The sequence below is a fragment of the Cydia pomonella genome, chromosome 4 (genome assembly GCF_033807575.1).
Source record: "Cydia pomonella isolate Wapato2018A chromosome 4, ilCydPomo1, whole genome shotgun sequence".
Taxonomy (NCBI): Eukaryota; Metazoa; Arthropoda; class Insecta; order Lepidoptera; family Tortricidae; genus Cydia; species Cydia pomonella.
The window spans coordinates 20,757,260-20,785,058 of record NC_084706.1 but is presented as its reverse complement, the minus strand read 5'-3'; the positions used below and the strand labels follow the sequence as shown (position 1 = coordinate 20,785,058).

The following is a 27,799-nucleotide window of genomic DNA, read 5'->3' as shown; positions in this document are numbered from 1 at the left end:
TAATATAAAGCCACATCATCCAAAAAAATTATAAGCCCAAACTCGCTGGGGGCAGATTCACTTAGCTTATCCTGGCATGGCCTTTATTAATAAAATTTTGTTTCTTAAAGTCTTACACGGAAAATCTAACGGAACATTGAATGGATTAAAATTTAAAAATAAAATCCCACCTTAACTACCGTGAAGTAAATAACAATATCAAAACAATACAAATGTTATTCGCCTCAGAGATCACATCACAAAGAGGCATGTAATTTATGAAAATGTCATTTCATCATTTGTACATATCTACTTCAGGGCTGCTGGCAATTTGCAAATTTTGTTCCAATTTTAGCTCCAGAAATTCTTCGTGTCATAATTTTGTACGAAATTCATTACAACCTCCTGTAAGTTCAGCCAACAACAAAGGACTTAGTTAAATATCTATAATGAAGATTAGTTCTTGTACAATGACAAAAAAATAAGGGTGATTTTTTTTCACATTTAAGTCGGTTCGATTCCCAGACGAAGCAAGTGATTCTTTGAAAATCTTTAAATTCAGAATTACTAACTTTTAAAAATAACATAAAGTTTTCTTTCAGCAAAATATCCTATCTACGATATTTACGGTACTTTCCCTTGATGCCCCATAGTCTTGGGACGTCCTGTATATTTCATTCAAAGAAAAACATTTTTAACTTTTTTGAGGGCGGTTAAAAACAGAAAAATGTACATTTCTATACTTTATTGATGAAAAAATTATATCGGTGTATGCGAACAACCTGATTACATAACCACTATTCGTAATAGTTTTATTGATAATATTCAGAATGTGCTATTTATATTCGTATTCTTAAAAGTTCTTTTCGTTTCAGTTTCTGATAACAAGTTTGTCGATGTAAATTTTTTCATGAACTCGTTTTTGACAGGAAAAGTTCTAGGCGTTCGAACTTATTATCAGTTCCCAGACAGACAGATTTGGTTCGAAGACTTGAAACTTGAAAATTTGGAGTTTTTAAAGCCGGCGTGATCTTGGTATTAAAATTTAATAAAATACTTGCCTAAAATAACCGTCGTCATTCAATATCAAGACATTGACCCAAGATTCTTGGAGCCTTATTTGCACTTTATCCCAAACTTGAATTACGAAAAAAAAAACGTGCCTTAAAAAATGGTTACCGAACGACCGCCGCGCAATGAGTATTTTTGGAGATCAATTTAATAATATTTGTAAATGTAATAGTATATAATTTGAGACGTGATTATGAAGACGAAAACTTAGTGTCTACGCCTGAAGAAATATTAGTGATTAGCCCAAGATGTCACTAAAAATTTTCTGCCTTCAAAATAGCGATAGATGAAATGAAAAATATTTGTTAAATTTGCAATTTTATTTCAAAGTAAGTGCTTGGTCGTAGAAAAAGTATTGTATGCAACGTTGTTTAACCGAGTCAAAAATACTCGTGGCGTCTTTATTAACAATTTTCGTCTTCGCCTCAAATTGTTACTCACGCCACTCGCCCTTTTTGACCTTTCTTAAACAACGGTTGCATAAAATACTAAACCATACTTTAAACCATGATAACCCACAAAATATGTTTTTTTTTTTTTAAACACAAGCTTAACAGGTACTTTTAATGAAAACTATAGGGAACATGATCGGTCCAGCCGTTTTTGAATAATTATTGCATAAAGTCTTCTCTTCTTAGTAAAAGGACCTACAAAACGCTGCGAAGTTACCTTATGCATATAATGTATGAGTAGTTGAGTACAGGATACTTACTAATAGCCCCCGTTTAGCTTATTCTGACTGAATGGTAACTAGGGAACCCTACACTGAGCATAGCCCGACACACTTGGCCGCTTTTAACCTTTTCAACGCTTTTCCACACGTGTCAAGAAATGCCATGGACGCCAAAAAGTTAACTGGTGAAGAGCGAATATGAAGCTTAACTGACAGTAGGAAAGTCGCTTTGACAACGTCCGCCATAGCCTTTTTAATGGTCATTGGCGTCGCGGGCGCGACAGACGATGACCGTTTTAGTGGTCTTTGGCGTTGAAAAGGTTAAATTCATATTTACTTAAGAAAAATATATTCAACCTTTTCGAAGAAAACAGAAAGTGACTGGATGGATTTACGCTTTTGGCATTAACTGTAAATAAATTAAATTAATATATATTTTTTATGTTATAGGACATTATTACACAAATTGACTAAGTCCCACAGGTAGCTCAATAAGGCTTGTGTTGAGGGTATTTAGACAACGATATAATAAATTTATACTTAAATACATAGAAAACACCCATGCTCATGCTCATCACACGAATAATTGTCCTTACCAGGATTTGAACCCGGGACCATCAGCTTCGTAGGCAGGGTCACTACCCATTAGGCCAAACCGGTCGTCAAAATAACTATAGTTATATTGAAAATTAAGGTGGGCGAGTGCGTTCGATTTCTGATATGGGTATTTATTTGGGTGTTCATAACGCATTTTCTATCATCAAGCTCTTATCATAATTTAAAAAAAATGTAAATAAGTCAAGCTAAAAACACCAATAATCATAATAATAATAATGTACATCATTTTTTAAACAAACAAACCTATATAATAGGATCACTTGGTTGTCCGTCCATCCGTCTCTCTGTTTGTCAAGAACTTTTTTTATCTTGGGAACGCGTGGAGGTATTGAGTTAAAATTAAAACTATATACTCAGGTCTACAGTGAACCTTGAAGCTGTGAAAAAAGTAAACTTCTAAGTTAACGTAAAAAGAAGATACGGCAAAAACCTTTATGCCGCAAAAAACGTATATTTCGAGACTCTCAAGGGAATCAAAATTTATAGGGTACTTTCCGTTGAGCTAGAACTATGAAATTTGCCAAGTAATATCGTCTTACACTACAAGTACAGGAAAAAATATGAATAAAAAATAAAAATATATAAGTTAATTTAGTATGGAACCCTCGGTGGGCAAGTCCGATTCGCACTTGTCCCATTTTTTTATATTTTTCCATAATGTCAAATATCAGAGAGGAAAATGCGGCCAAGACGCGGTATTCCAGTTTTTTTAATGCTTCTAAATTACCAGCTGGGAAGTTTATCTGAAGAGTATTAAACTACACTATTGATCATTTACTAGATTAAAATGAGTTAAACTGGATTTTATTTCTAAGTTTACACCACGTTTTATTATCTGAATAAAATTGCATATCAAAGGATGCGATACATAACTATAAGTAAAGTTAATAAGCCCGTACCTTGAAAGTTAATTACGTTTATTAAGACGAAAGGGGACGCCCGCTTCTCTATAAAAACGTAGTCCTCATTTTCCTCTCTGGATATTAACATTATGAAATAGTTATTTGTACAACAAGAGAGCAAAGTTTGATATTTCTTCGAGTGCTTATTTTCAGTCCCGTGCAAGCGAAAGATTCTATAATAGATTCTTATTTAGAATCTTGAGCGCAGTAAGGGACTCAAAAGCACACGAGATGTACATAACTTTGATCTCGTGTAGTACACAAAAATTTTCACGGCAGCAGTGTGAACATATTTCAAAAGTAAAAATACAACCTGAAAAAATGTAATGCAGGCCAAATAGATATAGACACGAATAGGGATACGCAACCGGTAAGCCCATTGCTCGCCGAGATTTGTATAGCTTTGTATGCTTTTCTCGAACATGCAATGAAATAACAAAAAAAAAACAAAAGAAGGTTGCTTTACAGGCATAGATGTGTAAGGCCGTATGAAATTCCTTTACATATCTTCACTCATCGCACCGGAGTATTTCCGGACTTAATTTGAAGTAAGCCATGTCAACATTTCATTGCAAGTTTGAGAAATTCAAAGCCAATTTACTTTACGTTTTCCATTACATAAGGTTCTGCGTGACAATAACTTTTACACTATGTCGACAGAGCCATGTCGAAACACTGCCTAACGGGGTCTACCTTTTTGTTTGTTCATTCATCTATTTGCCTCTCTATGGCTCGAATATGCAAGAAGGAAAGAGATGCAGTTAACGAAATTTCGATTATCGATATTTACGGTCGGCCCTTTAGTAATTTTGTTTGTAATAAGTTTGTGTTGGCAATTGCCAGCTATGTAACTATGTTTATTGAAATATCTATTAAAATTGTATGCCATGTTTACGTTTATGCTTAGTAGCTCGTAGAAGGGTTTTAGCAAAGTTTTTACCTGCATTGAAACCGGATCTATATCTGTGGGATATCAAAATAATTCTTACTTAAGACAAAAGTAGAGGCCCCGTGCGAAATCGTCTTTTCAAACGTGAAAATATTTTGGCACAATTTGTTGTAATTATTATTATTATATCGTATGGCTTTTCCTGAATGAAGATTTACGATGTTATTTACACAAAAAAGAAAAATACATATAATTATAGTTTTAAATCTAAATTGAGTAGCCAATCCCTTGCATCTGCTGTGAGGGCAATCAGGTCTTGCATGCCTCCGGCAAACCGACTCTTAGGACATTTCTCTACGATGTGAGGGATTGTTTGGATAGGCTCCCCACAGTCACAGGCAGGTAATCAACCACAGCTATGTCTTTACGTTAGATTTTTTGAAGTTTTAATTATTATAAGAGTTGCATTTAAAACTTTGTATGAAATCTGTTTTTCGCTCCTAATTTTTACAATAATCAAAATATCGAAAAATAAAACATACGTAGTGGTTTAATATACATTGAATTATGTAAAAATATTTTTCACGTCAGCAGCGGAAAAGGGTAATTTGCTACTTAAAAACAGTGAGCAAAATCGCATTTTGCATCTTGAGCGTAGTAGAAATTTAAAAAAGTATAATTTCATTTTGGCATTACTGTTTTCTTTAAAACAATAATTCATTTATTAAATGGATAAATAAATATAAAATAAACTTTGTGGTCGCATCCGATATCCGATCGGTCAATGCCAAAACGTTCTTATACACCATTCTTATACTAAATACGATAATTCAGGGAAAGTCCATAGTATTTTTCTTCTTTTTCTGGTTAAACATATTCCAAATAGCCTTAAGGGTCATATTCACGCTGCGTTCCAACGCGTCGGTGCTTTCATGAATTCATAACTCTCCTGGAATTTGTTTTAAAGCTCCCAAACAATTATCGTTCTTTTTACGACCGTATCGACGATTATCCCTCAAACTTAGATTAGGTATATTTTTTTTTAGTTTCCTGTTCACATGATCTCTTCCTATATAATACTTATAGGGAGCGAGTCACCGTCTGCCGAAAATAGCGTTTAATGACCGAAAATAAATACCGTTTATTAGGCAGACGTCTGGCTTTTTATCCCATAGCCACTGGACTACGAGTATATATAATATGGAACATCAAGAGGTCCAGATTTAAGAAAACTTATCGCCAAACAATGATCTCATCCAGGCAACTGTCTGATAGTGAGTAAGTGAGTATATGTATTATCCATATATTATAACCATTATAAGTGGTAGGAAATATTTTGCGAGGATGAATGGAAGGTTTGATTATTCAAAATGAATGAAAAGTACTTACTTCTTCATTCCCTTAAACATGTTTTTGAATTAATGGCAATGACTTTCATACTTTCATAATTATATTGAAATAAAGAACATATAAAAACAAAACACACAACACTTAACATTAAAGTAGCCGAAATGATTAACGCCGAAAACCAAAATCTACACAATGCCATCGAATACATTCGATTCCACGAAATTCTCAAGATTAACAGTATATAGGATTTTCTTTTTCTGTGACATAATCAAAAATAGGCTCAGACAATTAATTACGACTATAAACACGTTAAAAATTAATTATTTAATGAGCTGTTCCATACAAACGCAGTTTATTTAGTAAATTACCTACATTTATTTAACGTTTCTAGTCGATAATTATTTTGCTGAGCATTTTTCACATATGTGGATATCACATCTGCAAATCTTCAGAAAATTTGTGCTTGTATGGGGCAGTAGACAATTACAGTTTTGAATGATTCACGGTTAGTTTCACTAGACTTAAATCGACCGGGATATAAACCGTGATTACCTTTTATATTGTTTTTATTCAGCTCCCGATATTTCGACACAGGACAATACTACAATACGATACAATACGATATTTTGAACAAGATTCATGTTACTGAGTCGAAATATCGGGAGCTCAATAAAAACAATATAAAAGGTAATCACGGTTTATATCCCGGTCGATTTAAGTCTATAGTGGTTGACAATTTCGTGGAACGCTCCTTGTACGGTACAGGCCGTGTTAGTTATGCTCAGAAACTAGAAACTGATGCCGTGATGGATTAGCCATTAAATCACGAACAAGGTCTAAAATTCGCTTTAAAAATTTGTAACAAATTATACACAAAAGTTAAAACTATGCAAATTGTTTCTAAAAATCGGCAATAAGTAGGTGTCATATTTGAGGGGACGTATTGATTACTTTTTTTAACCCTTTAACGGGCAAACTTCCATTTTATATGACAAAAATTACTACCCTATAACAATGATTTTAAACTTCATTTCAAAATGACAGTTCAATTTTCCTTAATTTCTGATACTCGTCTGACCGTACGAGAAATTATAATTAAATTTAAAAACCAAACAAAAAATTAAATTAAAACCCATGATATCTACACTCCTGCGGACGCAGTTCCATCTCGCTGACGCTTAGTCTCATATCAGAGTGAGAAACGGCCCTTAATAAACGAATATAAACTACGTAAATGTAAACGCAATCCACCTTATAACATAAAACGCAACCGGGAATTATAGATTTATAAGGAAAAAAGTCAAACAACGTAACAATAATAAAACAATACGCATTCAACAAATCCTATTTAAGGCGACAATTATTCATAACCCTGTTAGTACCACTCCGGTGCCCAATAAGTGATTTTCGTAATCATGGCCGGGCTCATCAAAGCAGCATTGCTGTTCAAAATATTGATTGTCCAAGGGAGTGTTTTTCACGCACAAAAGTACCTGCAAGACTCAAACCATATTGAGCGCTATGAAAGTACATATTCAGACTATCCTAGTTCTGATGACTTTGGCGATGCATTAAGTAACTTTGATGTCGGACAAATGGAGTTACTGTCAGGATATCAACACAGCCATTTTGCTAAAATAATACCTGATTGGTTTTCAAATCCAGTGAATCCGGATCTTATGGGACCAGTTGGTCATATAGGCCCTCTTGGTCCCTCTGGTCCAATTCGTCCTACCTGGTCATCGTCTAATGGTCAAGGCAGAAACGGTTTTCCCGCCAAGCGAAAACCGAATAGCAATAGAAGGAACAGGATGTGTCAAAACGTAAAGGGATTGCCAACACCTGAGTCAGGGTGTTGTGGTGTGGAGGTGCCACGTAAGTTATTACAATGTATTTCAATACAATAAATTTTTCATATAGGTAACTAATACGCTACTAATAGTAGTAGTACCTAATTTATAAAGAACTTTAAATATGTTTTTCTCCACTTCGTTTAAAAAGATCTTTTCATCACACCAGCTGGTAAAGGTTCTCTTGATACTTGAAAAACTGATGAGAATGTTGCATTTTATCCTCAAGAGTGGCAAAGTAATTAGGTGCAAATTTTGAGTTGTACCCTCATTTCAGCTGGTGGGATTGACTTGTAGGTAAGTGATGATTTTAAATAATATTTATTCGAATTTAATAGCGTTCATTTGGATTTGATTTGTAATGTTTTGCAGCTAGTAATTTCCTCGCGTTGGAGTGGTGAAAATGTTTGTGTTTTACTCGGTGGCAAAGTTTGGTTAACCCTCGTGCCTTGAAACTCTCGCAACGCTCAAGATGCCATTTTCGAACCATCGCTACGCTCGTGGTTCAATTTTGGAATCTTTCGTTAGCTCGGGTATCCATATTAGCACGAGGAGTTAAACAACAACTTTGCCCTCTTGTAAAACAAATAACTAATCACCCTTAGGGGTTGAATTTCAAAAAATCTTAACGGTCTTCAAAATATTAACGGCTTCATATTCTAGTCAGTAGTGACCCTGCTTACGAATCAGGAGATCCCGGATTCAAATCCAAGGGCAATATTTGTGTGTTCATTTGTGATTCAAGTTTAGGCTCTGCGTTGTATGTCTAAAAACGGACCTATTTTATTTATATTGATATATATTTCTATTATTACAGGCTTTCCAACTCATCAACAGCATCCAGGTTATCTGAATAGTCCATTCTGGCCCGAATCTTGGAACGACCGCCACCGACGGTCAACTGACAGCGACGAACCACCTCATAAAATGATAAGAGGTAGGATAAAACCCTGAAATAATTATAATTTTGCAGTGCTCGTCAATATTACTGCCAGCAAAGAGAGCGCATACTCTTTAGGGTATCATTATTAGAGTCTGTGCGGAAACAGAAGAGTCGTGGAATATATGGGGCCCAATACATTCTACGACTCTTTCTGAAGAGACTCTAATATAAGTATGAAATTTGCTAGCCCGATAAGGATAGGAACTTGACGTTTATCGTGGCATTCTCTCACTATAAAGTCTACACGGAGTTAACTTGCTTCGACTGTAACGTACCTACCAATTGACGTTGTATTTCAGGCGGTCAGGCGACGGACTTGCATCAGCTGCCATGGACGGTGAGGTTGGCAATCAATCCGCGTCTGAAAGGCCTGCACAGCCCGGAGTACTGCGGCGGGACCATCATCAGCTCCCGATATGTGCTCACTGCTGGCCACTGCCTGTATAACACATTCAAAGATATTTCGCAGTAAGTACCAAATATTCGCTTACAATATTTGTTATGTAACATATTTTATATCCGGAAGGGGCCGTAGGAAGTATGAAATAGAACAATGCAATCTTGGTGTTTTTGGTAACGTTATATAACCTATGAACGAGTGCGTTACCTTAAAATTTGCAGCGGATTAGGTAAATCCTTCAATAAATTCTCCAAGTAAAACTTAGTTTTCATTTTATGTTCCTTTTTAGGTTTCCGTACCCAAAGGGTAAAACGGGACCCTATTACTAAGACTCCGCTCTCCGTCCGTCCGTCCGTCTGTCACCAGGCTGTATCTCATGAACCGTGATAGCTAGACAGTTGAAATTTTCACAGATGATGTATTTCTGTTGCCAACAAATACTAAAAAGCACGGAACCCTCGGTGGGCGAGTCCGACTCGCCCTTTTATTCAGTACTGCAGTGGTGGGTACTTGACAATAGATGTCTCGAGTATCGCGACTAACAAGCAGAAAGAGTTGAAAATAGATTTCCAGTTAATCCGACTATAATATTAGGTGAAAATTGTTGAGCATTAGACTTTTTGTTCGTCAAGTAGCAGTACTGATAAATCCACTACTTGACGCTGGATGTCGACTACGAAAATAATAAACGTTTTGGTAAGAAAACTGATGTATGGAGTGAGCACTCTTTGCTTACTTATTTCTCTATGCTATAAACTAATCTTATTAACCGACTTCAAAAAAAGGAGGAGGTTCTCAATTCGTCGGTTTTTTTTTATGTATGTTCACCGATTACTCAAAGACGCCTGGACCGATTTGCAAAATTCTTTTTTTGTTTGATAGGGTATACTTCCCAGGTGGTCCCATAGTCATCAGGTCAGGATCTGATGATGGTATCCTTGAGAAATTGTTGGTATTCTTAAAATTTTATAGGCAATTTTAACGTTTTTCATATACTTCGTAAAGCTATTTATGTATTTGCGCCTGGTAGTCATCATCTCGTTGCAGAGCTGATGATGGAAGATACAATTCCTTAACGGTAAAGAGATAGGGGGTAGATGGCTTCCGTTGTTGCAACAATACGTTTACTTTAATGATGATGATTACACGGGAAACCTTGTTAATACTAGCAAACCGCTTTCTTGGCCTAATGAATAGGTACCTGTCTACCTTTAGTAATGTGATTTCTCAACCGTTGCATTTCTGCTAATGCCCGTTCATCGTGGGGTTAACAGTTTAGTGGGTTCTAAATCAGATAGAGCTATTCCTTCCAGTTTTTACTCTGCTGAGAGCTACATATACTTGTCCCTTAGCAAAATTCTTTTTTCCTAAATCTATAACAGCTTTATCGAGGGTTATACCCTGTAGTTTATGTACTGTTACAGCCCAGCATAAAATAATAGGCAACATTCAAAATTCTTCAACTTCAACATTTATTCAGCAAATAGGCCACAAGGGTACTTTTACACATCAACATGGAATTTACATACAAACAAAAACAAGCACATCAACAATTAGCAGAAACACTTTCGGTCGAATGGTAATTTTGCATAAAGGTATAGTAGTTGGCATTATTAATACCACGCATACGACACATTTTGCAGCACATTGTTTCGTAGAACATTACTTTGGCCGACTTTGGTTTAGCATCATTTTAGGTACCATAATAATCCTATAGCATACTATTACAATTGCATAATTATTTTCAGCTAAGTAGGCATAATAGGATTGTTAGGTATCTTGCGTCCCCAACACAACCGACTCGCTGTCAAAAAGGAAATACAGTCCCAGAGTCACCGTTAGGTACGACGACGAGCGAAGCGAGGAGGAGTGTTAGGTATCTTGCGCCCTCAACACACCCGACTCGCTATCAAAAAATAAATACAGTCCCAGAGTCACCGTTAGGTACGACGACGAGCGAAGCGAGGAGGAGTGTTAGGTAACTTGCGTTCCCAAGACACCAGACTCGCTATCAAAAAGAAATTAGACGAATTATAAATAAAACAGTAATACTAATGGATTTATGATAAATAAAGAATAACAATTGTAATCTTTTTATTTTAATTTCAAATTAGCACCTAGCGCCTTCAATAAACCAATTTAGGCGGCATAAAGTTGTCATGCCGCTTAATTATTATGCAAAAAAAGTATCTGCGATAGTACTATTCGTTTAGAAGACAATTATGCTCATAAACATTATGGCAATATAAGATTCGATATTATAAAAATCTGCGAATTGATTTAAGCCAAAGCATATTCTGCCAAACGTTAATTCTGCCAAGTATCATTATGTGAAACGAATATAATATGTCAAAAAAGTTTCTACAAGACAACAGTGAACCCAACAATTAAGTATAAAATACAATTACAAAAAAATAACTAAAATAATAATAAAAAAGAAACAGATACAAAAAAACTAAAAATATTTAGAGGAGTAAATATCTCTAAATGTGAGAACTAAATGACTTTTATCGATTTTTTTTTTTGCTCAGCTCAATAAGGCTTGTGTTGAGGGTACTTAGACAACGATATATGTAATATATAAATATTTATAAATACTTAAATACATAGAAAAAACCCATGACTCAGGAACAAATATCCATGCTCATCACACGAATACAGTAAGAGTCAAAATTCCGTATAATTAAAACATTCATTAGGATAAAAGAAACATACGTGAACCGGATGAGGTGTCTCACTGTAATTATATACTCAATAAAGTTAGCTTAAACAGACCAGTCTCCACAAACAGCACTCATTCACGAGTATGACGCGTATCTCAGCCATCGCCTCCCTCAACCTTCATTCGGGAAAGTGGCGACTCGATCAACGACGCCACCGGAAGTAAAGACTTTTAAACGAGCATGACATGTTCAAGCTAACGGGGTATATTAATATTTAAATAGTAATAACATGTAGCTGTGAGACACAACAATTTGTGCTTGTATGTCAGATAAAAGACGCAATAGCTACACAAAATTACTAGCTTAAATTAACTTAAATTTACTTAGAGATGTAAAGGTCTCTAAGTGTCAGAATCATTAAAAATATAGGTATACACAATCAAATTAAATACAAAATAAAAGTAAAAATTTAAAGATATATAAGGTCTCCAAGTGTCTAAAACTAAGTTAAACAATATAATTCAGTCATTTTGTTCCAGTTTGCCTGAGCAGGAATTTTTCGTTTTTTAATATGATTTGAACAACGAGTACAGGTCACGATATTACCTAAAGCGATTAAAACAGCAGGAAGTAAAGCCAGCAACGATATAAAAATAACTAGTGATACAACTTAAATGTCGTTTTCAATTCAATAACTTAGAAATTAGTAAATAATGTAGATATGTTTACAAAATCTTAATCCCATTATATCGTTGCTGGCACCGGCTCCAAATATTGTTTATTATTATTGATTTGTAAGTAAATAATATATTTTGTAAAGGGGTTCTTTAACGAACTTTGGATTTATAATACAGAAAATACTTTATTATTTCTAACTTTTTAGTGTTTTATCTTACTGTGTATATACTTACTAATTCCTTTATTGGATATTTATTGAAGGCGGTTTTTTTTTAATTAAAAATTATTTATTTTAAATTAAATGTACTTCTTAATTTCAGACTTGAAGTTTTCTTAGCTGAGTATGATACTGATACCTACCCAGAAGATTGCATCATGAGTAATGGAAAAAAAGAATGCATTTATAACATAGTAAAGAAAGTCGAGCACGTGATAATACACAAAGATTATAACGACACCTACTTGCAAAACGATGTGGCACTCCTGAGACTCAGCTCCGATATACCATATACAGGTGAGTAAACACAGTAATATTTTAAAGAATAAATAAATAAATAAATATTATAGGACATTATTACACAAATTGACTAAGTCCCACGGTAAGCTCAATAAGGCTTGTGTTGCGGGTACTTAGACAACGATATATATAATATATAAAAACACGACATAATACATATAAAACTTAAAATCTAAATCTAAAAATAAATAAAACTAATCTTAAAATAAATAATTAAAAACTATCCCCCTGCGGCATGGTGCCGTAGATGCTGGCAGCATTTCCTCGTTGTATCGCAATACTCCTCCTTTTGGCGTCGAGACCCTTGGCCCGTGGGGTCCGAATGCATCTACACTATTCAAGGAATTATCCAAAAAAATAGCAGACGCTACCGGTGATCGTAGAGCTGGCAGCTTCCTCGCACAGAGAATAAGTATTGCGATACAACGAGGAAATGCTGCCAGCATCTACGGCACCATGCCGCAGGGGGATAGTTTTTAATTATTTATTTTAAGATTAGTTTTATTTATTTTTAGATTTCGATTTTACGTTTTATATGTATTATGTCGTGTTTTTAAATAAATTGTATTGTAAGTTATTCATTCAAATACATCAATTATAATATATACATATTTATAAATACTTAAATACATAGAAAACATCCATGACTCAGGAACAAATATCCATGCTCATCACACGAATAAATGCCCTTACCAGGATTTGAACCCGGGACCATCGGCTTCATAGGCAGGGTCACTACCCACTAGGCCAGACCGGTCGTCAAAGAAAACTGGGTATTCAGTCGTAGATAGGTACCATTATAAATCCACAATAATAGTACATTACGATACAAGTGCGAAAAATAGGAAATTCGAAACGAGTGGCGATAAATTAAAACACGACCGAAGGGAGTGTTTTAAATCGACACGAGTTGCGAATTACCTATTTGCACATGTATCGTACAACGTTTTACAGTACATATGGCCCTTTAAATGTTCGACACAGTAACGTAATATGCTACTTCTCGCACTAGTGCTATAAAGTAGCCCCATATGTACTGTAATAGTACATTACGATACAAGTGCGAAAAATAGGAAATTCGAAACGAGTGGCGATAAATTAAAACACGACCGAAGGGAGTGTTTTAAATCGACACGAGTTGCGAATTACCTATTCGCACATGTATCGTACAACGTTTTACAGTACATATGGCCCTTTAAATGTTCGACACAGTAACGTAATATGCTACTTCTCGCACTAGTGCTATAAAGTAGCCCCATATGTACTGTAAAGTTCATTTAAAGCTCTATGCTATAGGTATCATACCTGCATACAGGCATAATAACATCGTAGCTACAGCTATGTCACGAGGTTTTAATTGTGAAATTTGACCTTGTTTTTGGATGGCGTGTGTATCAAAAGTTTGATACATGGTCAGTACACAAAATCTCAATCTTTACATGGTGGAATTTCAAAATTTGACTGGGTGCCTATTCCACTCATATGTCCAGATTTCTCACTATATATTTTCACGCCCCAATGCGCATTTATCGTCTTTCATGACCATTTTCTTCAATGAAGATGCATGACATAAAAGGGTGAATGATATCCATGGAATAAATAGAAATTAGATTTTAATAACGTATTACTTTGACAGATTTCATCAGACCGATATGCTTGCCGACCAAAGACGTTGAAGATCTAAAAGGTGAAAACATCATCATCGCTGGATGGGGTTTGAACGGCAAAAAAGAGACCAACGTGAAACAAGCAGCGAATGTTAATTACGTGTCAAATTACAAATGTAAAGAACAGTACTCATACAAAGACGACAGCATGTTTTGCAGTATCGGAGACCATGGGGAGGACATTTGTCATGGCGACTCCGGGGGCCCTTTGATGGTATTGTCAAAACACAAATATTTCCTGTCAGGTATTGTTAGCGGGAAACGGGGCGATCATGAATGCGGAGCCTCGGTGTCCTCATTGTTCAATAACGTTTTCTATCACAAAGAGTGGATTATTAAACACGTTAAATAAAACAAGTATTCAACGTTCCAATGAGAAATTCGTGGAATTTTACTGTTCAAAATTGACGGAGAATTAATTGAAAATCATTTTTAAGAAAAAATCCACGGAATCTGAACTGAATAATAAATTAGACGTTGTCTCATAAATTTACCTCACCAGTACCCTATTTATTATTTATTAATTTATTAAGCCCACAGTATTTTATTATTTTCTGACTTACGGTTCCCTTAGAAATTCGTTATTGAACCAGAAACTTACAGTAGGATAGAGTCAGACCAAGCTAACTTGGCAGCGATTTTGATAGCACGAACTGTGCAAGTGTAATTCTAAAAATGTCAAACTTCTATGAAATTATGACGTTTAACATTTGCACAGTCTGTGCTATCAAATCGCTGTCGAATTAGCTTGGTCTGACTCTATTTATTTACAATAATTCCCTGCAAAATGTGTGAGTTCAGGTAGAATTCTGTACACATTTTATGTATTGTAAAGATATGACATAGAGTCTTATACGTGAACTTAAGAGCCCGTTAACGATTTATGAGCAAACATGTGAAATAGATTGTTTTAGTCGTTGAAATTGTACACCTTTTGTTACATAATATTTAAATAGCAAATATTGGTTTCTATTAGCACGTCTTCTCATCTTGCCTTTAATGAGGTCGCAAGCGTGCGTCCTCGGTAATATGTGACGACAAGGGACAGTTTTTAAAAATTATACAAAATGATGTATAAGAACAATTTTAGCAAATGTTGTAGATTGTTTAAGAATTAAAATTACGTTGAAATTAAGTTGATTTTCAGAGATATTGTCACTTGTTTTGAAGTAATTTCTGGAGAAAATTGATTTTGTCTAACTTTCATTTACACTACTTCAAATTTATAATAACAAAAATGTAGTTTATTAAAGTTCAAGAAGAGGATATGTGTAATACAAAATTACCATTTTTAGCAGTCCAAACTTTACGATATTTACAAATAAGATCGACAAAATCAGTGTTTTACGCGCGGTATACCAAAACGTCCATCAGAAAAAAATCATTACTAATTAAGTGAGTCTGTTTTCAACAAAACCGAATTATCAAAATGAAAGATAACAAGACGTGCTAATAGAAACCAGTACTTGTTATTTCTAATAAATAACAAAAGGTGTACAATTTCATCGACTAAATCTATCAAATTGACATTTTTGCGACTAAAATTGATAACGGCCTCTTAATATTATACTAAATGATTAAAAACACTAAGTAGAGTAACACGATTATTATAGTCGAATTAATATGAGGCGAACTATTTACACTCCCTAAGCTTGAACACAAAGTTCAACTCATTATAGTTCTACTATAAATACCTAGATAATGTTTAAAAAGTCTTGTAATTAATTATGTCTGTTTGTTTATTGACTGCACAAGATAAACGAAATTACTGTCTAAATAATTAAGTGCTATAATTTTTTTTTTCAATGTTCCTATTATTTTATAGACCCCAATTTTGTATCCACTTAATAACATTTATAAAAAATGTTATTGTAACAATTGTAAATACATCATGCCAAACAAAACACTTACTCTTTTATTTTTTATAAATGTCAAGTACCTTTTGCATTAGGGCATGAATAACATCTAAACATTCTAAACTAAGGAATAAAGAAGTACAACTGTGAAACAAGTCAAATTATTTTATTGAATACTTTGAAAGAGTGACTACGAGTGGTGTCGTACATGTTATAGCCAGTGATCGGAACTATGGGAGTAAAACTTTAACAAAACTTGTTAAGCGGACATAAAATAGTGCATACAGCCCTAAAAATATTCATGTCCATAGGGATAGGAATAGTATAGTACTTACAGCCTAAAAAATATTTACATTCATAGATATTCGAATATTTTTAAGGCTATAAGCACTCTTTTTACGTCCGCTTGATAAGTTTTGTTAAAGTTTTACTCCCATAGTTCCGATCACTGGTTATAGCGTTAGCCGCAAAAGCATAAAGTTGTAAAAAAAGCATAAAGCATAAAGTTGTCGTTGGAACCCGGCGACGTGAGGCTACTACAGACTACACGTCACCGTGTCACGACTGGTTTCTATGTATTTCTATGAAATACCATTCGAAGTCAGCGATACGAAGTTGTTCTGCCCAAGCCCGACCGCAGATCAGGTGCCGCTGACGTCAGAGCGACAACTAAAAAACGTGGTAAAAATGAATTAATTTCTCCGTGTCTGAGGAAGATAAACTCGTAAACCACGTGGCTCAGTATCCCGCACTTTAAGAATGCATCTCACTAATAAAGAATGATGCAAACATTTATATCCCACCAAAAACATTTTCATGTAAAATGTTGCTAGGTTCGCACTGTCAAAAAGTTATCAGATCCCTTGAATAGCCAAGCTTCTAACTCTACAATGCCTAATTTCATAGACTCTGCACCTTAGTCAGAATATGTGGCATGGCCGTTTCGCTACCGTCACATTTTTTTTTTATACCACGCGGTGGCAAACAAGCATACGGCCCGCCTGATGGTAAGCAGTCACCGTAGCTTATGGACGTCTGCAACTCCAGAGGTGTTACATGCGCGTTGCCGAACCTTTAAAAACCTGTACACTCCTTTTTTGAAGAACCCCATACTGTATACCCTCGGGAAAACCTCGGCAGGGAGCTCATTCCACAGCCGGAGCGTCCGCGGGAGGAAATTCCTCGCACAGTGCGCGATCATTTAGGCTCTAGGATATGAGGATGAACACCCTGCCGACGGCGAGCGGTGCGGTGATAGAAAGTGACCGTTGGCATCATGTCAAACAATTCTTCAGAGCACAGCCCATTGTACAAGCGGTAGAACACACACAAGGAGGCAAAGTCTCTCCTTAGACTTAAAGGTTCATTGCCGCTTGTGAGTTTGGGATCGTCGACGATTCGTACAGCGCGCCTTTGGACTGAGTTGGGTCCAAGCTGGCATCCAGGTGCTCCTGCCCAAAGGTGACAGCAGTATTCCATGTGAGGTCTGACTTGCGATTTACTATATATAGTAGCAGTCTTTGCCCCGGAGTAAAGTATCGCCTCGCTTTATTGAGCGCATCGAGTTTTTTGGATGCAAGCTTAGCCTTCCCTTCCAGGTGTCTACGAAATTGGACGTCACTGGAAATGTCGACAACAAGGATCCCAATACTTCCTGACATGGTAAGAGCTGTGCCTTGGAACTGTGGGACCACAGTAAATGGGGTTTTCTTAGCGGTAAACGCGCAAACTTGTGTCTAGGTGGGGTTGAATCGGACTAAATTGTCCCGACCCCACACCGATGTTCACATGGACGTAAGGTGAAAAATGTATTCACTAGAGCCAAACCAAGATAATTAGGCGATTTTGATAGCCCAGACAATGCAGGTGTTATTTTAGACGGTAAACATCTATGAACTTATGAATTCTGGACTCATTTATATTTAATTTTAATGATTTGATTTATTTATTAAATAAAAGTTCTTTCAATACCTAATTGCAATCAAATATTTAAAAATGTTTGATTAAAATAAAAACTAAACTACAAAACTTAAAACCTAGATCTAAAAATAAATAATACTAGTCTTAAAATAAAATAAAACTATCCCCCTGCGGCATGGTGCCGTAGATGCTAGAGCATTTCCTCGCTGTATCGCAAGACTAATTCTTTTCTTTGAGCGAGGAAGCTGCCAGCTCTACGGTCACCGGTGACCTCTCTAATCGTTTTAGAAAGTTTCTTAAAAAGGTTAAAGGCGCTCGGACCCCACGGACCAAGGGTCTCGACGCGCAATGGTACGAAATTATATTCGGTGCCGAGACCCCTATATTTATTTAGTCATTTTTAGGGTTCCGTAGCCAAATGGCAAAAAACGGAACCCTTATTAATTTTTCGGCCGCCTCTGCCGCCGCGCCAGCCTTAGCAGAAGTGCCGTGGAAATGAGACGGGGCTAGGGTCTACACAGGTGGCGTCCCACACCAGTTAATTTTAATTGTATAATAAAACATAATGAATTAACTATTGAGTTATGTAGTAATAAAACTGTCAAGATAATTTTTTGACAGTGCGAGCCTTATTGTTTCGTCTTGGCAACATTTTACATGAAAGTGTTTTGGTGGGATTTCACTTCTTTTTGTAAGTTGCTTACGTGATGTACGTAAAACGTTGCGGGTAATCACCCCCAACCCTTTAAATTAGGAGATGGAAAGATGGGATTGCATAAAAGATGCCCCCAGATACATATTTTAGGAGAAATAATAATAGATTTACTATACCCCAATCTACTGATACCCCATACAAACTTTAACCCTCTTTTCTCCCTATAGCCCTTTTTCACCCCCTTTCCACCCTTACAGAGTGATTTTTGGGTTAAAAACTATTATATATCCTTCCCCATAATAAAAACTATGTACATCCCAAATTTCAATTGAATCGGTCTAGCGGTTACTGATTTCTTATACAAAATTCCACCCCCTTAGGAGAAAAAAATTATTTGTGTACTAATACTATCTTACATATCAAATTTCAGCTTCCTAGGACTTCAGGAAGTACCCTAAGGGTTTTGATGATCATCAGTGAGAAAATGAGTTAGTGACGAAATCGGGGTTTATTATATTATAATTGTATAAAATCTTAAATATAAGAGCTATGCAATTGAAAATATTAATGCTATTAAGTCCACTATTGTCTTCATGCCCCGAGAATTTTGTTTATCTTGTTAATCCAAACCCAAGTTATGAGGGTTCAAAAATTCTATAAAAAGTACTAAATTTTAGTTTATGTTTTATTTTATTTCCAAACATAACTTAGAACGTTATTACTTATTAGTCACACGCGCGACATTTCAAGTACTAACATTACGAGCAGTGTTCATGTAGGTATTGGTATACAAATTGTATCACTTTTAACTCGTCTATACTTCACTTCACTTTTTTTAAAGCCTTCTGTGTATCTTTTTACTCATGCAGCCTGTGGGTCAATTATACTTACGCAAAGAGCGTACAGCGATCTTCGCGTCCAACACAATTACGCGTTCCGGGTGCTGATGGGGCTGCCGCGACACTGTAGCGCGTCTGGCATGTTTGCCGAAGCCAGGATAGACGGCTTTGCGGCCGTCATGAGGAAAAGGTGTGCCTCGCTCATGTCCCGTCTGCGCGGCAGTCCCAATCGCATCTTGAGCGTATTTGCTAACCACTGGGACAACCCTATGTTAGCCCGGTGGACGTCTATGCATGTTGTCAAACCCTGCTGACCATATAATGTTGTGCTTATTATGTTTATATATTTATTTTATTTTAGTTTTTATATTTTAATTGTTAATTAATTAGTTTTAAGATTAAGTAACAAAATTGCATGGGCTCTGTCTGAAATAAATGTTTTATTTATTTATTATACTTTCTTTTCGATGCGGTCCTAATGTTATGTGGAGTATTTAAAAGATCAAAAGGATACAATCTTGTACTGTAATTTAACATGTAATTTTATCAAAATACCATAAGAAAGGTACATACCATTTTTTAATGTAAACTTTATTTGTAGTTAGTGACAAAGTCGATGTATGAGAATTACGCAAAAGGGGTATCATTTAATTTCACTTAGGCCCACTTGCACCATCCCACTAACCGGGGGTTAACCGGTTAATAATTGTATCTGCTAAAGTATTAGAGACCAGAGACCTAATTGTAAACCTTTCCTAGTCACAAAAGTGACATTTCTTCAATCAAACACGTCCCTTTTGACACCGACAGATCGATATCGTATCGCATACTTATGACATTTTTTTTTTCATTCAATGTAAATCTGAGCTCATTAAACAAAATAATAGCCTTAATTTAGCCGCCTGGTAACAAAAACGTACCCAATTGCGTTAATGAGGAATTGAGAAACGAAAGAATAGTGAGGAAAATTATGCTTGGTTTTTATTACTCATTCTCCGCAGGGAAGTTTGGAAAAGCCACCCGTAAGATGTATTTTTAGTAGTGGTTTTCCTGTATTAGCAAATGAATAATAAAGATTTATTTCTTGCCGGATCCAATGTTAATAATAATATATATTTATTTATTAAGTACAAGTTACTAGTTGTAACTATTTCATGACAAACAAGATGGACGTTTCTTCCTTAAACCCAGCCTATATATACCTTACGATTTAAACTCAGGGCACTGTTAACTGACAACCTCTCTAAGGAGCACTCAAAATACTGGTCTTAATGGGATTGGCGTTGAGAAGCTGTTCTTCCATCATGGCACAGTTTATTTTTTCCTTAGTAATGGTTGTTCTGTCAGTGTTGGTTCCAGCTTTTGCTAAATGGAACCAGCTGGGAGGTGGTAGACCCGGATTTGGGCAGGGTGGCTTCAGCGATGGGACATGCTCAGCTATCCAGTGTATTCTTCCGGAGCCGAAGTCTGGCTGCTGCGGCAAACACGCTGAAGTTGGACGTAGTCCAGGTAAGATACTTTATACATTCCCCATTCCAGAACCGAAATAAACCGCCAAATTAGCGAATTTTGCCTCTAATGGTATATTTGCCTAAAATTATTTTATTAACCATATTTATATATGTAGGCAAATGTATACGAATTACACTATCATTTTTCGTTAAAAAATAAAGTATTTTTGTGAACCTAAATAAGAACAAAAAAATAAGTAACCTAACCTGCTTTTATTGCAACATTTCGATTTCGTGGGGCCCTAACTTCTAACGAAAAAAACACTACAATATAAGTACTTACAATACAATACAGTTACATTAGGGCTGGCAACAACTTGGCACACAAAATTAGACTAGGTGGTTGTTGGTAGCAAAAATGCTGTCTAATCTAATATGTTTTAGGACAATCAGTACATTATTATTATTATTTGTGTAATAATGTCTTATAATATTTATTATTATTATTATGTCTGTCTTTTACAAATTCTCGGGACCATGGGGTCCCGGACATTTGGAAGGCGTGCGTGGGGCCGAAGCCAACACGTAGAGGCCCCTTGTAATAAGACAATTTACTCTAAATGTAACGTGACACCAACCGACGATTATCTCTGTTCACACTATAGCAGTGCACCCAAGGACAAGCCCCGGTTAGTGTAGGACTATTGTAAAAAAAAGGGTACCAAATTATTATTATTATTATTTGTATTTCCGTTACAAACTCTCGGGTTTTTAAGCCCGGTCATTTATAAGGCGTGCGTGGGGATATAGATCCAACACGTAGAGACCGTTTGGAGAGCTTTTATGTCATGTAGAACGCCTGCTGGAACCCATTCATGTGTACATAAATAGATACCCATAAACCGGTTTCAGCAGGCATTGGAGGCTATTGCAGAAAAATGGAAAGAGTCCTGGTCTATGGTTTGAATTTGCGTGAAAAATAAGTCTGGGCTATTGATAAGAGTTCCGGACACCTGCCATAACATTGTGATATACAGTGTTATCAAGGCAGGCGGTGACTCGCCACTCGCTAGATGGGCACCTGATGCGCCATCATGAAGACGGCCAGGTGCAACACCGACGTGAGCGGCTCAGGGGTGTCGAGAAGGTGTGCTGCGCTTTCTCCGAAGTTACTCGCGGCGTTATGCCCTTTAACACTTCCACCCCTGGAGCGTATAGCTCTAACGTGGGAGACTCTGGACAGCCAATTAAGGCAAGCCAGAGCTGAGAGTCCTACGGGTCCCCTTGGGGTTCCACTCCGACCGACGAAGACACGCCGGAGACGGAGACCCTGACCGACTCTCTGGAGCACTCGGGTCCGTGGGGTCGTTACTCCCCAACAGCTCGCCACAAGCTGCCCTGCGGGCTATTATTATTATTATGGAAAATAATCACTATGGCTCTTGAACATTAGGGCTATACCCATTAGGACAAAATAGTTACCAAGAGTTTTCACACGCACTCACCGCGCAGCTACTGGCAGGATCGCCATCATGTAGGGACGGGAGTTGGAGACAAGTGATAACAACGAAAGTCATAGGTGAACTCACTTCATTTGGAGTAGGTTAGCCTTATATGCTAGAGAATACACACATATAAACATCAGTACGTTGGATATATTTAACTCTTTGATTCATACAATATTCACATACAATAGTTACGTAATATGGTACAATATATTTCAAGTCAAACATATTTTATTAACGGTGCTTTTTTGTAGATGACAATAACAATGGTGGTGATCAGGAAGATGACAATAGTAATGGGTACGGCGTTGATGATGGCTATGGGACAGGAGGAGATGATAGCAATGGCTACGGACCAGGAGACGACGATGATGAATCTGACTTTAACGACGGCAATGATTTCAACTATGGCAACGACAATGACTTCGACTTTGGCAATAGGGATTGGAACTCTGATTACAATGACTGGGGAGTCAGCAGCATTGGAATCGGTGATTTCGATTTCGGACGTTCTATGTTTAATGCAGAAAATCGTTTCAAGCGATCAACCGATAAAAATGGTTCCGATGTTGCACCAGATAAATATATCATTGGTAATTTTTACTCAACTATGCTCTTAAAACGAAATAATTTGGAAAATAATTTACAATGAGCTGATATCATTGTTTTTAATTCGACAAACTTACCATATTGTATACAAACTTAACATTGGCAGACGTTTGAGAATAATTAGTTACCTACTGAAGTTTATGTTTTTTTTACTATTTATTATTATATATTATATCATTATTAAAATCAAGGTAAGCTGGTCCGTTTCTTGTTTGTTCCATTCGATTTTACGTCAAATCAACTTCCTGTTGGTTGGCCTACGTTGCCGTAATAAATCACTATAAAATAAAACTTGGTATAGTACATCATTTTAATTTTTATTTTATTTTTTTAAATATTAAGTCTGAATATATGTTTTGTCCTACAATGAATCGCATTTTTTTGTTTTAGCCGGGAAACCTGCAGGCATAGCTCAGTACCCTTGGCTCGTCCATCTTACTGTAAAGCTACAAGAGAAAATGATCGGCTGTGGAGGGTCCCTCCTCAGCACCCGTCACGTGATCACAGCGGCCCATTGCGTTGATTTCAATATCAGGAATTACAATGAGTGAGTTTTGATTTTAAAAAAAAGTTTAAAAATAAATATTAAATTGGAACCAAGTTAGTTCTGCACATACTTTGCAATGACAATATTCTGTGAAAGTTAACGTCAAATAACAAATTTAATTGAATAATGGTTAGATTCACTAGACTGAAATCGACCGGGATTTGGACCGTGATTACCTTTTGTATTGTTTTCGAGCTCCCGATATTTAGACGCAGTTACGTGCAAAACAAAATAAAATTTGCGTTAAAGTCGCGAGTTGGTGAGTAAGCTGAGACGGACTCTAAATAATTACATCCATGGGTACAAATAGCGAGGGTTGAACTGATATACATAATGTAATAATGAGATATTATATGTGTACTTAGTGTCCCGTGAAAAATAATATCTATTGTTTTCAGTGTAAGCGTCTACTTGGCCGAGTACAACACAAGGACTTATCCCAACGATTGCGTAGGAAGACAATGTGTAAAGAATTTGGTCATGTACCCGGACATGATATCTAAGCACAACAGATACAACCGTGACGCACTCCACAACGATATAGCTTTGATGAGACTTAGTTCAGCAGCGCCTTACACTGGTAAACTTTTTTATTTTATGGTTACGAAAGGTGCCGATTGGATTATCAAAATCGCTGCCAACTTATCTTGGTTTGACTCTAACCAACTACTTCGTTGAAGAGTTTTTCACTTTTTCGAGTTTTGTGGGAGTTTGAACTGTATATATGTTTTAACCTGATAACTATGGTTACAGACTACATTCGCCCCATTTGCGTGCCTCGTTTCAACATTAATTCCGCCAAGTATGATGGAACACCGCTGACCGTTGCCGGCTGGGGTCAGACGGAGTACGGCCAACCGTCCTCAATAAAACTTCACACCCAGGTTGCTCAAGTGCCCCCAAACAAATGCAGGAAGCACTACCCAGATATCACTGAACGTCAACTTTGTGCTGCCGGGAAGAGCGGCCAAGACACTTGCGTGGGAGATTCTGGTGGTCCGATCATGATGGAACGTGATGGAACCTTCTATATCGTTGGGCTGGTGAGCGGAAAGCGCTCGGACGCTGGGTGCGGGTCACCGGTGCCTACCATGTACACCAATGTATTTGCGTATATCAAATGGATACAAGATTTTATGAGAAAATAAGCCCCTGTGGTTTCACTGATCTCAAAACGTTTAATTAAATTGAAATAAAATATTATATGTAAGTAATACCTACTTAATCGTATTTTTTCCTTCTCATTCAGTTTATACATATTGTGTAACTTTTAACACTGGTTTTGAAAGGGAATGCTTACAAGGTGGTGCCCGAACCTCCCGACTGCCCAATGCTCCCCTATCTCCCCTACACTTGAAGTCTCTATGAGATTACATTAAAGACACCTTTTTTCAAATAAAAGAACAATTTTTGAAATCGGTTCACACGATAGAGTATTATCCCAGCAAAACCAACATACGTGCAAATTATATCGCGTAAATTAGTTAGACAATTTTCAGATAGATGGCGCTGTACACATGTATACTTGGTATAATAATTTCTCATAGTGCTGATCAAAAGTCTTTCAAAGATAAGAAAGAAAGAGATAATTCAAAGTTTGTACGGAACCCTCGGTGCGCAAGAAAAACGAACTCGCACTTGACCGGTTTTGTTTGGTACGTTTTCACTTGAATTTTAACAATATTTCATATTTACACCATCTATTGTATGAGCTGTTTAGAAAGACTATAAAGTTTAAAGCGACCGAATTGAATCGAATTGATAAATTAATTATAAAAAATCTGTTGGCTACGTGACCTGTCGCAAGTTTAACATGTTTTCCCCATCACAAAAAGTGCACAGCGCTGCTAAAGAAGTTTCAAATTTCATTTCAAATAATAGTTCATTTCATTGTTTTAGAATGAAGAAAGGGTACGCGTTTCATTCAAAAAAAAATTACGTCATTTTACAAACTAATTCCAGAATAGCAGTTGCGACGTTAAAATCAAATGTCAGAAAACAACAACCACTAACTACTTGCTTTTTAATTGTACAATTATATGCATCAAGCTCCTTAGATAATTTAATTGAGAATATTTTGGCTAAACGTGGTACAAGAAAATGTTGTTTTTTTTTTTATCAGAATGGTACTCTTCAACGACACATAGTACACGCTTGGCGATTTGTCCTTTTCGCTGTGTTTGTTAAGCAAATCAGCAAAATTTATTAAAAACAATGTAGTTAAAACTGCATAATTAATCACTTTGACTCAGTATGAATAATGACCATCCTACGTTGGGTAATGTAAAAAAGCAGAATATTCAGGCCGCGTAGCCAACGTGCATATGGCTTACGCTCCATAGTGATCGAGACGCAAGTGTCACTGTCGCATTAATATGGAAGAGTGAGAGAGACACAAAGCGATTTGTTATCGAAGCAATAGCGATTGTGACCTTGGCTAGGCCAGCATCACAGTAGTTCAAAATTTAGGAATAGATCACATTTTTATATTAAAGGAAAAAAGGAAAAAATTTCGCTTCTGGCTGGACTTGAACCCGCAACCTCTGCAAAAGATAAAATAATAAAAATAGTATCGGTCGCAGACGTATCTGCTTGTTAAATTTGATTTATCACATTGCCCGGCTAGAAGTAGGAAGGTATTTATACTGCCCGGTTCATGTGATAAATTCGAGCTATCTAAAACCTTGATTTATTCAATGGACCACGGACCGTCCGTTATTATTAATATGGACCGACCAAAGTAATACATTTTTCACTTTGTCCGACGCTCTTGGCCATTATTTATAATGACGGGTCATTGTTAATATTGTCTGGTTAATCAAGTTTCCCGTAATAATAATACTTACTAATTATTATGTGGCCGAGCCGAATACATATCTGTTCTTAATTAGCTGAAGGTCATACCCATGTTGATATAAAGGCTGACTGGACTATTTCAGATAGTTTAATCATGTCTGAAATAGTTTATTGTCTTGAGCTATCATATCAACATACCACGTAGGTTATATACAATGTTGTAGTAGGATATAAAGCCTGCATTGACGTGTGTTTTGATTACGCATTTGTAGAAATAATAATTAGCGTTCGTTATTTCACTTTCTACTGTTGTGTTGCTAAAAGCAATAAGTATCAACATTATGTTAAAAGGCCGGTAAGAAGTCGATTTGGACAGCTATGAATTGACCCTTATATTTTTACGAAGCTAAGCGCCACTTGCACCATCCCACTAACCCGGGGTTAAATTGTACTGGTAACCATGGTAACTCCAGTATTAACCGGTTAACCCCGGGTTAGTAGAATGGTGCAAGTGGCGCTAAGTGGCCTAAGACCTACCGTTTAACTGATAGCCTTAGTGTCATATATATAAGGGTTAATTCATAACTATCAAAATTGACTTCTCACCGGCCGGAGACGGGTTTTCGATTTATTCGATGACACATTTCTTTCGTAGTTTTAAGGGGTATCGACCGTCCAGTGGCGCCCTCATTAGGGAGATTGTGTTTTCTAATAATCGAATTCAACTTTTGGTTTATGTAGTATAGTTTTATATTACTTATTTTTGACTTTATCACCTAATCGGAAAAATAGTGGCCACCATTTGCCTTTTAGGTGATGAAGCAAAAAATAAACAAAATAAAACTATGTGACAAAGACCAAAAGTTGGGGAATCAGTAGGACTACAAAATTCATATAATGGATTATACAGAAATTAATTGGTTTATTAGAAAAGACTATACCACTAATGAGGGCGCCACTGGACGGTGGGTGCAGTCGTAATAAACATATCATTTTTTTAAGTTTGCATCTAGTTAAATAGTTAAATTATATCATTAACTCTGGTGCCCGATTTTAACTTACAAAAACTCAGGAGATTTAAAAAAAAAAAGGATATGCAATATATGCATTTGACATTCGCACTTACTTTGGCAATAAAAACAGCGCTACCTTCTTTAGGCGGGTTACCCGTTTTAGGGTCAGGTTGGGTATATGTTGCGGCCATATCATATATTTAGAATAAATTAGATAATTTCATGAAATGCCATTTTTGAATAGATCACTTCATGTTCTGGTTAGGTTCAGGTTTATCTTCTTCAAGATGTAGCTAAGCGATCATTCACATATCATTAAATGATCAAATCTAAGATCTGCCCACATGATATACATATTGACCACGAGACCACGACATTATATATATTAAAAATGATAGCTTTGTTGTT

The 27,799-nt window shown here is 36.3% G+C and overlaps 1 protein-coding gene across 1 annotated transcript; it reads left to right on the top strand.

Annotated features, from left to right (window-relative positions):
- The first annotated feature begins 6,275 nt into the window (after positions 1 to 6,275).
- Positions 6,276 to 26,464, top strand: LOC133517497 (uncharacterized). Its single transcript, XM_061850832.1, has 10 exons — positions 6,276 to 7,357; positions 8,150 to 8,269; positions 8,575 to 8,743; positions 12,337 to 12,530; positions 14,170 to 14,550; positions 20,722 to 20,979; positions 22,681 to 23,019; positions 23,426 to 23,582; positions 23,981 to 24,162; positions 24,336 to 26,464. Exons 1-10 carry the CDS (start codon positions 6,898 to 6,900, stop codon positions 24,728 to 24,730), a joined length of 2,655 nt encoding a protein of 884 aa, XP_061706816.1. The 5' UTR covers positions 6,276 to 6,897; the 3' UTR covers positions 24,731 to 26,464.
- The last annotated feature ends 1,335 nt before the right edge of the window (positions 26,465 to 27,799 follow it).

Excerpts from the sequence above, each read along its gene's own strand:
- LOC133517497 (XM_061850832.1), top strand. The coding sequence starts at position 6,898 with ATGGCCGGGCTCATCAAAGCAGCATTGCTGTTCAAAATATTGATTGTC. Across the intron at positions 14,551-20,721 it reads GATTATTAAACACGTTAAAT|CACTCAAAATACTGGTCTTA; the intron begins AAAACAAGTATT and ends CTCTCTAAGGAG. Across the intron at positions 20,980-22,680 it reads TGAAGTTGGACGTAGTCCAG|ATGACAATAACAATGGTGGT; the intron begins GTAAGATACTTT and ends GCTTTTTTGTAG.